Genomic DNA, 15,870 nt, shown 5'->3' with positions numbered 1-15,870 from the left:
TACCAGTAGGTCCGAGAGGCTCAAGTTCTTCACAACAAGTTCCTGTTGCCTTCCTGCAGCAATGTCTCTGCTGTATAACCCCAGATGCGAGTCTACCACTGTCCATATGGGCACATGTGCTATAGCTGCTGTGTTAAGGCCCCATTTTAACAAGTTTACATACACAAAATGTACTTTTTTAGTGGGGTGCTCATCACAACGTACCATTTTGCTAGGTACCAGTTAGTCCATCAGTTTGGGAGCACGACACCATCACAGGTCTGAGAGGGAACTACAGGCTGAGAAGCAGTATTAGAAGGGAGTAAGTGTTGGACTAATGAACATTCTACTAAGGTGGTAAAATAAGTCCTAATTGTGTCGTAAGACATCCAGCATGTGAATTAATCTTACAGTAACTCCTAAGTTCCTGTGAGTATAAGCATGGAAGCAGGTTTGAGAACAGCTTGCAAGCTCTTCCCCTTCCTTGTACCCATTTTCCAGACCCACCACTGAGCCGATTTACTGAGTAGCACTACCCTGCTGTCCACCATGCATTCCCAACTTGTGTCCTTACAGACAAAGCTTTGCCAAAACCCAACTAGCCAGCCAAATTTCTTGGCTGCAGATCGAGCCCAGGCACTGTGGGGTGCCTACAGCACTTTTGCTAAGGTGAAAGCTGAGCCCTTTTCTAAACATTTCGCTGTTTACTAGGCCTGGATGTTTGCGATGTTTACCCAATGGACAGTAATGCAAGGAAATGTGGGACCCTGTGGTCCTGTGCCCCTACCAATGGTCTTCCTGAGACAAAGGGATGCCATACAATATTTGCAGTTCAGAGAATGCAAGAAAGATCAGTTCCTGGGCTGCAGCTGGGAGCACATAAACCTGCTGCAAAAACAAATAAATGAGGAAGGAGAGTGGGATTATTTATAAAGGAATTTATTTTATATTTGTGTACAACAAATATATGAAAACAAATTTAATTTGAAAAACGTATATTTGATTTCTTAAAAGTATTGAACTCTTTTAAGGAAAGGTTTCAGTTATTAAAAAGGTACTGAAGCTAAAATTATACTTGGATAGATATATGTTTGTGCACGTATATATATATATATATATATAAACATGTGCAATTTTTTATATATATAGTATATATAAATAACGTGTGACACAGTATTTTAAGGTATGCTATTTAAACATCTGAGTAACAACAGAGATATTATAAAATATAGTTTGCTATTTCTACACAATTTGCATTTAGTTTTCATAAGCATCTAGACTGTGCAAAATGTAAAGATACAGAAATACTCTCCTATTGTTCTATACGTTGTGCTCTATTCCCAAATTTCCTCTGGCATGATCATAACCAGACCGAACCAAACTTGGAGGGTTCAACACTAGCCCTTCCTAGCATCTTCTAAAAGCAATAAAAGGAAATCTGTCTTGCCTTGCCCTGTGCTGTAGTATAGTTTGCACACAGGAGAGAACAATGCATTTCCTATGTTAAATGGTCTAACTCCCAGAGATCACATACACCTCACCATATTGACTCATTTCATTGCACTCCATATCCTGCAAAAATAAATCTCCTGTAGGACAGCACACATTACTGCATACTGAAGTTCAAGCAATATATTTCTTTAACATAAGGCAGAAATAGACTGAAATTTGATAACACTTAAATCCAACAGCAATCTGGAATTAAACCACATTTACGTACCACATTTTTATAGATGCTGCCTTTTTTACGTTTATGTCAGAAAATGTGGTTGAGAAAACCTACTTTTCTTTAAATAAAAGCAAGGGATCAGAGCAGCCCTTCTCTAAGAAACTGCTAAAAACCGACAGGACCAGGAGGAACTTGACTGCCTTGAAACAGCTCAGGTCAGTCTGCAGTAGCCTTGTTAGTAGCTATTCCCTATATGACATCTGGGGGAATGCTCATGCGAGTAGGTGCTCACTGCACTTTCAGCTCTAAGTATTTATCATCTGATTTGCATGTAGTTTAAGCGAAGGTGCTGTATGCTTTTTTCATGCATTTGTTATTTGTATTGGCAATTCTGGCCATTCTGCATGCTTTTACAGTTGCTGTATTTTAACAGAAGTATGTTCGTACTCTAGGAAATGTGTTTATTATCACCGACATAAAAACCTCGATCCTGCTTCCATAAAAATCAGTGGTTGTTTTGCTCCTCCTGGAAATAAAACTGGATCCAAATATGTTAGACACACGGTTTGCTAATAAAAGTGAATACTGTATTCATCAAGTCTCTCAACGCTTAAAGGCAAAGCGGTGTCAGCAAATGCTGTATGTTATAGCTTAAGAAACAGTATTATGCACAACTCTAGGCAAACTTATTCAATGAAATCTAAAAGCAGCTGTGAAAAACACCTTATGGGATGGCAAATTTTGCTACATGAAAACTGCTGGAGCTTTGATAGGCTTTTTTCCATTCGGTTTCTTAAACCAACTCTGCACTCGTGTCCTACATTGCAATTGCACAAAACAAGGGCTGTGGCCCTGCAGGCAGCACGTGTCCAGGCCACGCTGTCAGACAGGGCACTTCAGGTGTCCCTCTGCCTGCTGCGTTCCTCAGCTCCCTTTTAGCAGAAATTGTCCTGTTTCTGAATCCTACTGTCAAGCAGCTGACCAGATAAAAAGATAAAGGGTGTCATCCCTTATCTAGCAGTGCTCCAGTTCATCTCTGCAATTGTCCATGGAATGACCCTGGCAGATTTCAGCCTTAATTCAGATTTCAGGCCTCACAAAATCAAGTCTCATTAGAAGCTTGCATAAGTGAGCCTTACAGGTTAGAACCTTTATTTGAATACCAGAGGGGAAAACAGATGCTGAGACAATGTTTACACCCTTTCTAACCACGCCCTTGAAATTTTGGCAGTAAGTTAGTCAAAGGATGGGCTGTGCATCTTATCCATCTCTTCTAGTTGGGAAGGAACTGCCATAAATACAAGCCTTTGCAGGGTGCGGCTGAAACTCGGAGATGGCTGAATGCATATGACCAAGGGTGCGTGCCTCGCAAGTCAGAACAAAGCAGAGATGTGCTGGGAATCCGGGATTTCTTATAGCCAGAAATTTCCTATAAACTGGAGATAAACACTATTCCCATCCCCCACACAAAAAGGAATATTATTCAGACCTAATGTAAGAAACTCCTAACTCGCAATGCCAAAGCCCCTTGATTTAAGGATTCCCCAAAGCAATCTCTCTAAAAAAAAAAAAAAGAAAGAAAAAGAAAAAAGAAGAAAACCTGTGGAGTCAGTCAATGCATTTTTTTTCAATCCAATTATATAGTAAAATGCACTGGCAGGCAAGGCCCCAGCTTCAGAAAGGAGCGGAAGAAAAAGGTTGGTGCAAAACGCTCTCATACATTTACACATTCTTAGGATATAAGGTAGCAGGCAACTCAGAAAACTGTGCGGGATGAGAGCAGCTCTCTGAGGGTTTGCCATGTCCTACAGCTCAGCTTTGCCTGTTTGGGCAGGACGGGTGCTACCACTGCCTTCTCCAGCGCTGTTCTTCTCTGCAGGCTTGAAGGATAATGAAGCAGAGTTTATGCAGTATCGTTTGCCAGTTGGACGAGGTCCATCGTCAAAAATGTGCCCCAGGTGTGCACCACACTGAAACAAAACACAACAGAGTATCACTGGGATTCTGCACAGCCCAACGGCGTCACAGCAGCATTATGCAGTGCTGCTTCCAGGAAAGCACGCTGCTGCCTATGTGGCCATTGCAGTTGGGATCCACAACCTATGTTTATGGATGAGAGCTATCCAGGAAGATGATCTGCTGATACCACCAGTGCCTGAGACATAAAGCCCGACCTTCCTGCGTGTTTCATGTCATGTCACTGCACGTGACCAGCTGAGCTGCTCTCTGCTGGATCCTCATAAGGAAACATTAAGCTCCCTGATGATCCTGGCAAGGACTTGGAGCAATGAAGACATTCCTTGAAGGATGTCCTGATACTCATCCTTTTAATTTCTACAGTCTGCCATTTTGCTGAGCCTCTGGGTCCTTCTGAGTGCACCTCTGCTCCTCTCCCATGGAGGGAATGGAGCTCACCCACCACCACTCATCCCACACTACTTTCTGCAGCACATGGGACATAGAGACGGGTGACTGAAAGACACCCATGGGGAGATGTGTAAAATATATCTCAATGAATACCCTCTAGCTGGGGTTAATTTATAAATAGGAATGATGCTAAATTTGTTTTCTGAAAGGAATATGAAACCACAAATCTGCCTGTTGACACTTCAGTGCTGTATGAACTGGCTTCACACACATGCAGTGTTATTTAGGGTAAACACAACTGCTCCTGTCTGAGGGAAAGGTACAGTCCCAAGACTTTCAGAAGAGTACAACATTTTGAAGTTGATCCAATTGGTCCTCATTCAAAACCAGGATTACTATCCCTGCACATTGCAGCTGACAACGTATCAGGATAATATTAACTTCTTATAATTATTCACTTAAATTCCACAAGTTCATTTTTACAGTCTGCCACGAGAAATAAAAAAAAAAAAATAAAAGGTTGCACTGGAGAAATATTTATCTTCAACAGGAAAGTCATGCTGCTTTCCTAAAGAGCCTTTGCCTTTCAAGTCAATGGCTGATCTCAGTGAGAGCTGGAATGATGTAACTGAGATCACAGAGCTGTTAGCAGGCTCACAGTCAGACAGCAAAAATTAGGGAGTGCCAATTATTCTTAACATTTAATTAATTCACAGCATCCCAAATGCAGAGAGGCACTACTGATTACTCTGAATGGTGAATGAGTTAGTGATGGCAACTTTCTACCCTGCAGTTAATGTGCTGCTAATGTGCTCCTGCTGTTACTGCTTTTAATTCATCAAAGCAGTAAGAAGGAGGCCTGCAAAAGCAGGTAGAGTCTTGGCTTCAGGTTATACTCTCAGCAGACTGAAGCTTTCAGGGCAGCTAGGAGAGACAAAAATGCTTCTGGTTAATGGCAGCCCACAGAAATCCTCAGGACCTGCAGCCCCAACCTCTACATCCCAGAGCAGGCTCCCAGATCTCACAGACAAGCAGAGGGAGCACCGTAGCCCAGTAGGACTTTGCAGTGATGTAAGAAAAAACAAGAAAAATAGGAAAAGGCAAAGAAAAGTTGCAGGGGTATTATAGAAGACAAAGCTTGTTTTTCTAGATCACTGTCTTGCAACCTTCTCTTCCATTCTCCAGCCCTTACTTCATTTTCCTTTACGCTTCCCTAAGAAGGAGGCCCTTCTTAAGGCAGCTTGGACAGAAAACCTGAGGAGTTTTTACAAGCGGAGTCTCTCACAATGAGGCATTTCACTTTGATTAAAGCTGTTCCATACCTCAGAAAAAAATCTAAGAAACTTAGTGTCCCAGAGAGAGCATTTTTCTAAATGCTCAGCATCTAATTAAATCATTTCGAGGAAGAATGCTTCAAAACCTCCTGCCTAGAAGTGTTAAACAGATCTTTTCCAGATTAACATTTGCCTGAAGATAAATCATTCCCTCTCCATTGGACAGAAACAGAAGAAGAGAAACCATAGAGAGAAACAGTCTGCAGGAATAATATACTCACAAACATATAGACTAGGGAGACAATCTATCAAAAAGGCTTTCCTCACAAAACCTGAAAAGCTGTGCTCAAGTTCAAGGTAGTCGCATTACACCTTCTTGTGCTGGCAGAATCACACCAGGGTTGGATTACTGCAAAATTTGTTACCTTTTGAGATTACCCCTCACCAAAAATTTATGTGGCGATTCTGTAGAGGACTCTATAACTCATCTGCCCTGAAAAGAAATGCAATTCAACCCTTTGTATTGCAGCATAAGAACCCTGGCCCTCAGCTGAGAGCACAAAGGATGAATTGATTTTGCTGTCCTCTCCATGCACAATAGGTGCCGACCATTTTTCCAGGGCGTACTGCAAAGCCTCCCCAGAAGCAACAATCATCTGTTGAGGCCTTATGCACAAATATCCTTGGCAGAACGCACTGGGACGGTGACATGGTTGGAGTGAAGCATCTGAACTATGTGTTTAGGAAAAGGAAAGGGGGGGCTGCTGCTAGCTGTCAGTATGCTTGGATCTCCAGCCTCCTGGTTCTAATATGCTGCCAGGAGTTGCAGAGAGCAGCTTGCAGTCAGCTGCTGCAACCCATTCTGAGCTAGCAATGTGCAAACAACTCTTCTGCAACTACAAAACTTTATTGATTCTTACAGGTACAAATAATAGCAAGGGAGACCTCAGGGGAAGGAACTCTCAAGCAGGAAAGAGAAAAAAAAGAGAGCTGCAAACAGATTTACATTATTCCTCAAATGCATTTGCAATTAAATTCCACCTGCCACTAAAAATTGACCTTTTAAATTCATCCAGGGTAAGGTAACATGTTTCCAAAAAGTTATTTTTAGGATAAGCCAACAGATGTCATTGCTGTATATTGCAGCCATTTTCCCCTACTGTACACTTTCTATTGCGGAGAAGATTAAAAGATGTTTCTTACTCTCTCAGAGAGGTGAAAGGACTTTGAAAGAAAAAGCAACTACATTTTCATCTGCAAAAGATTAATAAGGGGTTGGTTGTAGGTTAGGGTGCTTCCCTTCTGTTTCACTAAGGCCTGCCATATCAATCCCGTGCATTTCCAAGCTGCAGTAAAGTTGTGCCTTTCTTTGCAGCTGCACGTGTGATTCACATTCCGACGGCTCTGAGGAGGAGAGGAAATGGTTTTGTTACGGATACACAATGTGGTGGTATTAACTTGTGCTGAGCAGTGGCTGCAAAGATGTTCACCACTCTTTGAGCTATTTTCCTGTGTGACTTGATTGTGTGGGGTTACTGCACGAGGAAGCTGGCAGAACTGATCACATGCTGCCAGTGGATTATATAGCGACTTTGGTTGCATTTTTTTCTTAACACTGTACATTCTGTTTTTGGTTTTGCTCTAAGTTTATGGTGTCTGTGTGTTGCTCTATTTACGGCGACTGCTGCTAATACTGATGGTCTCAGGTCTGCTAGTTTTGTTTGGCAACAGGCAAATGATATTCCCAGATTCCATGTCCTGACCACAGGCTGCCTTGGGCTTTGCTCCAGTGACCCCAGGAGCTGCAGCCATCTCTTGAAGGGTGTTGGCAGACACATGTTCAGCAAGCTGGCAGCACGCTTATTTTAGCACTGTTCAGGCCTAAGGAGAGGTGAAGAAAGTAAGTTACATTTTTGATTACTCCAGTAATTACTGATGAAGCAAGAGACTCCCATCCTGTAGTCCTGTTGCTACCTTGCTAGGGAATATAAGCAAATGGATGTTCCAAAAGCGTTAAACAGATCTCCTAACAATAGCCTTAATGTAAAAACTATAGAACTGTGCATATGCTGATTTGGCCATAAATATATTGGGCCAGACCCTCTACCCAGAGTGAAGTTAGTGGATTCTCCAAATAAAGATGATCTTGCCTCTCTTCAGGAAGCTTCTTAACTTACTTTGAGCATTCCTATATGAGAAGTGATCAACATGTAAAGACATGTTGTTCATCAGCAACGTGTATCATCAGCATTGAAATCAGTTATCCTACCAGCACTGCTGTCTGGAAAGAGCACAGCAAGTTCTCACGGCCCAAAGGAAGCCCTGCTTCTCTTAGGAGGAAAGTGGGTGCATGGGGCACAGGCTGCAAGCTGCTGGGTGCATCTGCCGAGGGCCTCTGTTAGGCAATGGCTGCACTGTTCCCTTTGCAGAGCAGCACAAAGGGTGAGAGCAAGCAGAACAAGACAGATAACGGAAAATTTGGGCGTGATGTGAATGACTACTGACTTCATTATTACGGCAGACAGGATGGACTGTGCTGGGAATGTGTGCTGGGGCTGACAGCGCTGCTGCACGGTAATGTGCAGTGATGGAATCAGCACACGGGCAGTTGCTCCACTGTTTCCAGCTTCCATCCTGGCTGCTCACATGTGGAGGAGGTCGGCCAGGCGCAGAAGCTCCTTTGAAAGGACCCTCTTCAGGAAGACAATTTCTGTAGATTCAGCACCAAGCCTGGCCATTTACATCTGCTCTGTTAAATCTCACACCAGACAACAACGTGCATTCCAACAAGCCCTTTGTGCCTTCAGTCATTCCACCCAGCTGTTATACCTACGGCCCATTGTGCTCTCTTACAATGATTACTATTTAATGGAACTGAAAGGTTTGCAAATCTTAGAGAAAATACAGCAAGCTGTAATGATTTTTGCAGCCTTTGCCATCAGAATGGTCTTTGTGTGCTATAAACTAACCTGACTGCAGGATATTTCAATCCGATGCATCCCATAGGAAAAATCATCAGTGAGAGTAATTGTATCGGGACTGATCACATCATAGAAGGAAGGCCAACCTGGAAAAGAGGAACAAGGTAAGTATGAAAAGATAGTGTATATGTGGCAGAAGATGGAATTCTAAAAAGCAGAGATATAATCACACTTTGAAAAATGTTCACTTAATTCCAGAGCCTAGAAATACAGAAATGGAGATTTTAGGTCACAAACCATGTAAGTATTTTGGAAAATTTTTCTCTAAGTACAAAATCTTTATTAAGCTGACTCTAGCTGTCCATCTTGTATCTCTACAGAGACTCTCACACATCACTTAGTTCAGAAAAGAAAGTGGTCAGGTAAGCCAGATTCAGTCTCATCATCAACACAAAACACGAGTGAAAAGCAATTCTATACCAGTAGATGCGTATTAGGTATAATTTTTAAGCCACCCCTCAAAAACTAGTCATAGAATCATAGAATGGCTTGGGTTAGAAGGAACCTGAAAGTTAATCTAGTTCTAACTCTCCTGATCTGTTCCTATGCCCTAAGGACAGGGTATCTCATCCAATAATTCCTTAAACAGCCAGAATTTTGCTCTCCTGGTGTTCAGGATCTTTGTCAGGCCCATATTCAGAATCTCAACCAGGGCATGGTTACTACGGCCCAGACTGCTTCCAACCTTAACCTGTTTAATGATCTTCTCTGCATGTTATGCAACTGCTCCTGTCCCCATCCCTGCTCTTGAGAGGACCAAGGGCTCCAGACAGCCCTCTCCTCACCCTCGGTTCTCAGCTTTTGGAACTTCCTTTCACACGGTGAGAGGTGCTGCTCTTCAGAATGTGGCTGCAGTGGTGCTGACCACCTCGGAAAATGTCATCATACGCACCATTTCCTGAAGCTGAGTTCCCACATAAGGACCTGATAGGCCTTAGGGTCATGTCAACATCCACCAGGGCCCATCTGAAATCCCACCAGATATGCCTCCCTCTCATTCAGTCTCCTGCCAAATATTGCAACACACACAGATAACTCTTGTTCTCTGTGTATTACACATATGTCCATGCAGAGGGAACTTCCTTGTTTGTTCTTCTAGTATCTGCTAAGCATTTGCTACAGATGATTTCATAAAATGCAATAAGCTATTAACAAATAGCAGCAGTTGTGAATCACTGCATGCAGATGAGTAAAGGATGCATACAGCTTTCCATGAGTAACAGAAGTAAAATTTCCTATTCAGTAAAAGAAGATGTGGAAGCTGTCTAAATGTGGGTAAGGAAAATGTGTAAACTGAGAAAGAAAACTGTATGTCTTCAGTTGTATCTTAAGCCATTAAATACAGAATACATTTAGTAGGATGCAAGTAAAGTAATCATACAATTTTAAGAAAAAAATGCTCAAAAATGCATTTCTCTGTCCCTTTTAGGAACCTCTGTACATATACAGCAGCATTCCTGAGCCTGCAGCCTGAAGGCACTGCAGGTCCCAAGTCCTATGCTCCCCAGGAGCCTACTAATATCACAAGTGTTTCCCCTCCCAGAACTCACTGCAGAAGTAGAGTCATTATTTTTCCCAAAAGTATTGCAGATGGGAGAATAGCAGACAGCAGACAGACCGGAGTGCAAGAACTCTGAACAGGGAAAATATCCCACAAGACAGGAACTCAATGCAGCAATGACAACCGTAAAAAAACAATTTATAAGTTCTTCCCCTCATGCAAAATAGCCCTGCCAAACAAATACCTTCACAAACAGAAAAGGAACAAACATATGACAAGTTATGAAGAAGGGCTTATCCTGTTGACAGAAAAATTGATGCCTCTTAATCGGTGGCACCTCTCCAACATCATTCATCATCTCCTTAGCTGGGCCTCTGTCTAATGAAAATTGAGGTTTTACAGAGAGCTGGTCAGAATATTTTTAATGAAACATTTTAGTTACTGAAATTTAAATATTTTGCAAACCAGACATTGCCTACTTCTCAGTTTGCCCTCATATGATGGCAGAGAATTCCCAAAGACAGAGCTGCTTGGAGCAACCAGCTATCTCATCATGTGAAAGCATTTGGAGGAGGAACACTGCAGTGCTGCAGAAATCCTCAAAGGCAACCCTCCCTCCTCCACAACGGCAACAAGGGGAAAGCTTCAAAGGCTGCTACACAGAGATTGAAGCAATCTGTGTCTTGCTGAGAAAATTATCTTGTGAGAAGAGTTTGGAGGAGATGTGTTTATGTCAGCTTTGACATTAAAGAAAGACCATCCATCCTCCTTTCTCCAGGCTTTTCCTTTTGGTCTTCCCATTCAGCACAGAAAAAAAAATTATTTGCTTTGGATACATTCCATGCACTTTTAAAAAATGAAGTCATCTGAAACCCATATAAATTGTCAAGCTCCTCCTAAAGAAGCCTTTGGACCCAAGTGGAGTGACTTCAGCTTCATTCTACACATGACACGTGTTCCAAAGACTCTACCACTGCCACATGTGTTCCCCGAGGCAGGGACTAGGAAGCAGCCTGTGCCACCATGGTGCAAACCTTCAATTCTCAGTCATGCTGTTTCTCCACTGCGGATTAGGGACCAGGCTTCATTGGGCACTGGGACAAACTGGTAACTCCATGAGGGCTGACCGAAACCTGGGCAAACCTTGGGATGGAAATGTTCTTGAGGGCACTGTGAAACACTCTGTCAGTCAACCCTGATGAGACAACAAACAAACTGCTCACCAAGTTGGGGAGCTGATCTCACCGGAAAATCAATCCCCTTCTGCTGTCCCATTTCCCCTCTTCAGACCTAAAGTGAAAAACCCATTTGATAGTTTGCTAAGCCTTCTCTGACCATCTCTTCTACTATAAAAGCTGCCAGGAACAGGCTGTGGAAGCAACCTGCTTGCCAGTACATCAGGCAATACCCAGTGACATTGGAAAACCAATTAGATTCCTGTAGGTTTTTCATATGCTCACTCTTTCTTCACAAGTGGTGAATGACCCAGTAGTGGACCGCCCTTGCAAGCCCCCGACAATCTTTCCTGCTATCCCACTGGCTACTGTCAGCCACTCCTTCCCTTCCAGTGCCTGTTCCTTCCTGCTGTAAGGCTGCAACATGGCTGACTCTCTACTTTAGACTGTTGCTGACTGTACAGGAGCACTCTGGCCTGCCCCTGAAGGCTGTTTGGCTGGGCAAACACTTCTGCACTGAAGCAGGAATGGGTTGGAAGGAGATAATTTTGAATCTCTTCTGCTTCTACTAGGAGAAACAGTAATCCTTAGAGCAGTTGAGATGGAGCTCTTGAGAAGACCCTTTAAAAATGGTGGTGTCTAGTCCCAAACCTCCACAGGTTATGACCGTCTGTCGGATCTGGCTCAGCATATCTGATGGGCAGCAGGAGCAGAAGTGCTGCTGTTTGAAGGATGGTAAACTGTGACAGCCAGGAAGAAATAGCTGCAGGAGGAAAGGGGCAAAGGGTAATTGCAGGAGACAGGATGGAGCAGAGAGGGGATCTCCCAGCTGAGTGAACAACTTCAAATGACATTTGCACAATTTCTCTTGCGAAGAACAGCTCAGCTTTGTGCATACATATATCCCTGAATGTAAAGTTTAGTCTGAGGGAACATATGACACTAGAATGGTCAGCAATTCTTATCACCTTATAGATATTTAGAATGGGATCATTCTTATTTTCACAATCATTTTACATCATACTGGCAATATAAAGCAAGAGTCTGTTGTGTTTGTGTTTACTGTAGTGACCCTTTATGCAGGAATCAGACCATTATGTCCCAATGGTCAGTTTCTGGTACGTTAAGCCAGACATGCAGATGAACGGTTATTCAGATATAGCAGGTATGCTTTATTAGACCTAAAATACACCAAATAAAGGAACGATGTTTTATTTTGTCAAGTACCTAAGTGAAAGCCATCTGGAAACTGAACATCACTGACAGATCTTTTCCACTCCATCCTGCATGAGTAATAGAAGAGATCTCATGCTACAGGGCATCATACATACCAAGTCACATCCCATTCTTTCTCATTTCGGTACGTTCCCCAAATGTTTCATAAAAGCTGTGCAGCATTCATAAAATTCACCCTACACTCCTCACCAAAACAAAATCTTTTATTCCTCATGATGGGCTTTGTTCTGGCAAAGAGTAGACAGCCATTCTTACCTCGTCATCAAAGAATATCTTCTTTAGAAACTGTGTGACACTGCCTTGGGCAGCAGAAGTGAGGAACAAGAAGGAAGAGAAGTGCTGTTTCTGGTAGCCTATGATGAATGACACTTTTGCAGCCCTGGTGATAGGGTTTCAAATTGTTTGAAAGAGGCATCTTTCTCATGGTCAGACTTATTCAAGATACCTGACTGAGATGGTGCTACCAGTGAGCCACCTAAGGTGGGCATGTTATGGGCAGCTGGCACAAGGTGGGTATCATGACAACATGGGCAACCATCATGTGGCAGTCCAGATAGCAGATAAACTAAGATCATCTCCTTAAACTGACATGCCTAAGTCGTGGCAATGCCTGATTAAGGCAGCTACAGCATTCCATGTGCCAAACATCTAGCATCTCCTGTGTACTCTTGGCAGAAGAACGAAGCCCCAGCCGGAGCAGGCTGTCTCATTCATGTTAACACAGGAAATTCTACAGCACCTTTGTCTCGTTGGCTTCTCCAGGCCAATGCTGACCTCAGAAAGACATTTTGTTCTGTAAACATTTGGAACAGTCTAGCTGTTGATTGACTGATCAATTTTAGAAGCATCTCAATCATCCTTCCAATTTTGCACGTTTGCACGCATTTTACTGTACTTAGATCTCCAACATCCTAATAAATGGATGCAAGCACTTAGACATCTAACTGTTAAAATATGAGCCTATAATTACTTGCAGAAGCAAAACGGCAGGCTGCTTTTGAAAATCAGCCCTTCTAGGCTATTTTTCCCCCTCTCATGAACTAATATTCCTTTTGACGTTTTTTTTTTGAACAGTACAATTGTGATCTCAAAGCATCTAGTGCTCTGACATTATTCCCATTTCATACACCTGCTGACTGGAGACCTCCACAGTCTTTTAATAACTGTGATGTCAGTAGTTATGTTTTTCATTTTAGAACCCAAAGAGACCCAAAGTTCAACCTGCATTTTATCATTCTTTACTGTAATTATTCCAAGCATTTACTTCAGTGAGTTATTTACAGATGGAGAAGTAGGGGGAGATGGAAGATGTTAGAACTACCAAATGGCACCAGATGGAAAAGGGGACCTTGACCTGAAAAATACCTCATTTCTCTGATGTGCTGTATTTTTAGAATTCTGATTCCCTTTTAACCTAATGCGGATTGATGAAAACCCAAAGGCTTTTTAAGGTAGAGTATCATCATTTATCTTCACTGAGAAAGCTATGTCTGTGTAAAAGAATGAAGCATATAGGACTTTAAAAAAAAAAAAAGAGGTAATAAAGCTTCTGCTTTGAAATTGCTGTAAAGTTGAGGGGCCTTCACTTTCTTTCTCACAGGTTTATTGAAACGGAATCTGAAAGATGCAGGCATCCACAGCTGTAACTTCTCACATACAATTTTAACGCAGAACTACAAAGTGACATATTCCTATTATGTAGAATGCCTCTGCAAATACAGGGTTATTTTTCATAATATGCTGGGTTTTTTCATAGTATCTCCATGATGATGAATGCATAATAAATATACATACTTACAAATGTTTTACTGTCAGGTAACACTACTTTCAGTGGAGGTCCATTTAATTTACCCAAGTGTAGCTAGAAACAGACTCAGGCAGAGAAACATTCATGTTCACCAGCAAACGGCTGCACACTGGATACATATTTCATGAGAAAGAAAACATGGGTCCTTTCTAGCATCATCCAGGCTTAAGGACAGCATGCAGAACATGCAGAGCACTGGAGTGATAGCTAGGTTGGGGAGAAGACAAAGATAAAACACATCTTAATTTTGGAAAGAAAAATAAAGATAAGGCTCGTCTCTAGCACACTGTCTCTCTCTTACCAGGAAAGTTTTGCTAGCATGACAGGTAAGTATGGCAAGTATCACTCTGACAGAATAATATGCAAATGGAATTTTACAAAGCAATTGAATTCCTGAAAACATATTTCACCAAACTATCACAATCTGGGCGGGTTTTTGTTGTTGTTGTTGCTGTTGTATTTTAGGTTGTGCTTCTCACAGGGGAAACAAAGAAGTAGGAATCATAAATAAATTTGGTCTTTTTCACTTTCTGTGAAACAGTACATGCAATCCAGATCCACTTCTTTGTTAGTGGGAGAAGGTTATATTTCTTTAAAGCGATTGTTAGGGAAGATCTGAAACTTCACATCTAGAATTTCATTTGGCATCTGAATTTCTCAGAATGAGACTGACTCTGACGTTTCTTGAGCAATGAAAGCATAGGGCCTGCTCACTTCAGCAATTAATAACTGTATCACAATACAGCTGCTGCCACAACTGCTTCCTTAGTCCTCTTCCTGATTTCTAAAATACTGCTAAATATAAATTGGCCATTTTAGAGCCTTCCTCTAAAATACTTTTGACATCTCCAGCATCTGGGCTGCTGTTAAAATCAACAGGTAGGCAGAAGCTGGGATCTTCCACAAGTCCTCCTGCAAAGATTGAGTTACAAATCGTTTCTTTCTTGGTTCAGGTTCAACAAAACTACTGAACCTAACTCACTTCCTCCCAAAGGATGGCTTTCTCCCCTCATCTGAACAGTGTCTCTTGTTACTTTAAATCACGGGTAATGTTTTTAAAAATATATCTTACACATAAGTCAGTTGTAGATCTTCAGCATCAAAGGAGCCAAGCAGAATCATGTAAGGCAGCATAACCTTAAGCTATAATTTTAAAATGCCACTAAGAAATGTCTCAAATAGTTTCTAAAATTTACTGGTGACCTAGTAACCTCAGTCCAAAACATTCAACTTTCAGTAAGTGTTTTTATTTTCCTTCCAACAAATACATGTATCACAAAGTATCTTGAAATCTCTATTCTTATGAGCTATCTGCACAATTCACTAAAATAACAGAAACTTTCAAGCAAGACGAGTAAATCGGGATAACAGTGTAGAAGGCAAGCTTTCCAATAGAAATGATTTGACGAAAATCACAACCCTAATGGAGTATGTTCACAGAGAAAGTAAAAAAAATAAAAAGCACACAAAAACAAACAACAAAACCCAGCAAAACACAGAACAACAAATGCAACTCTGTAATTATCAGCATCCGGCACTGAAACGAGCAGCAGTTGCAGATGAAGTACACATTTAAAAAATTTGTCACGGGGTGTTTCAAGTAATGAACATCCACAATTTGTTGTTAGACTGCTGAAATATTTTCCTGTCACGTTGTTGCACATGTCTGGGAAATAAAGTTTGTGAAGAATGGTCAGAACTCAGTTACATAGAAAATCTGTAACTCCAGAAGTTGATTTCTAACAGAAAATTTGTTTTAATGAAAAAGAGAAAGCAAAAGAAAAAGAAAAAAAACAGAAAAGGAAAAAGGAAAAGGAAAAGGAAAAAAAGGAAAAGAAAAAGAAAAAGAAGAAAAAGAAAAAGAAAAAGAAAAAGAAAAAG

General features: G+C 41.6%; 1 protein-coding gene across 1 annotated transcript in view; it reads right to left on the bottom strand.

Moving 5' to 3' along the window:
- Positions 1-902: 902 nt before the first annotated feature.
- MSRB3 (methionine sulfoxide reductase B3) overlaps positions 903-15,870 on the bottom strand; it is an 84,270-nt gene continuing 69,302 nt past the window's right edge. The window contains 2 exon segments of the mRNA XM_042815728.1: positions 903-3,618; positions 8,259-8,356. Of these exon segments, the coding sequence (XP_042671662.1) occupies positions 3,454-3,618; positions 8,259-8,356 (263 nt within the window). The 3' untranslated portion in view covers positions 903-3,453.

The sequence above is a fragment of the Centrocercus urophasianus genome, unplaced genomic scaffold, assembly GCF_019232065.1.
Source record: "Centrocercus urophasianus isolate 14NV4802_14NV808 unplaced genomic scaffold, USGS_Curo_1.0 seq_15, whole genome shotgun sequence".
Classification (NCBI taxonomy): Eukaryota; Metazoa; Chordata; class Aves; order Galliformes; family Phasianidae; genus Centrocercus; species Centrocercus urophasianus.
This window is presented reverse-complemented; position numbering and strand designations above follow the sequence as displayed.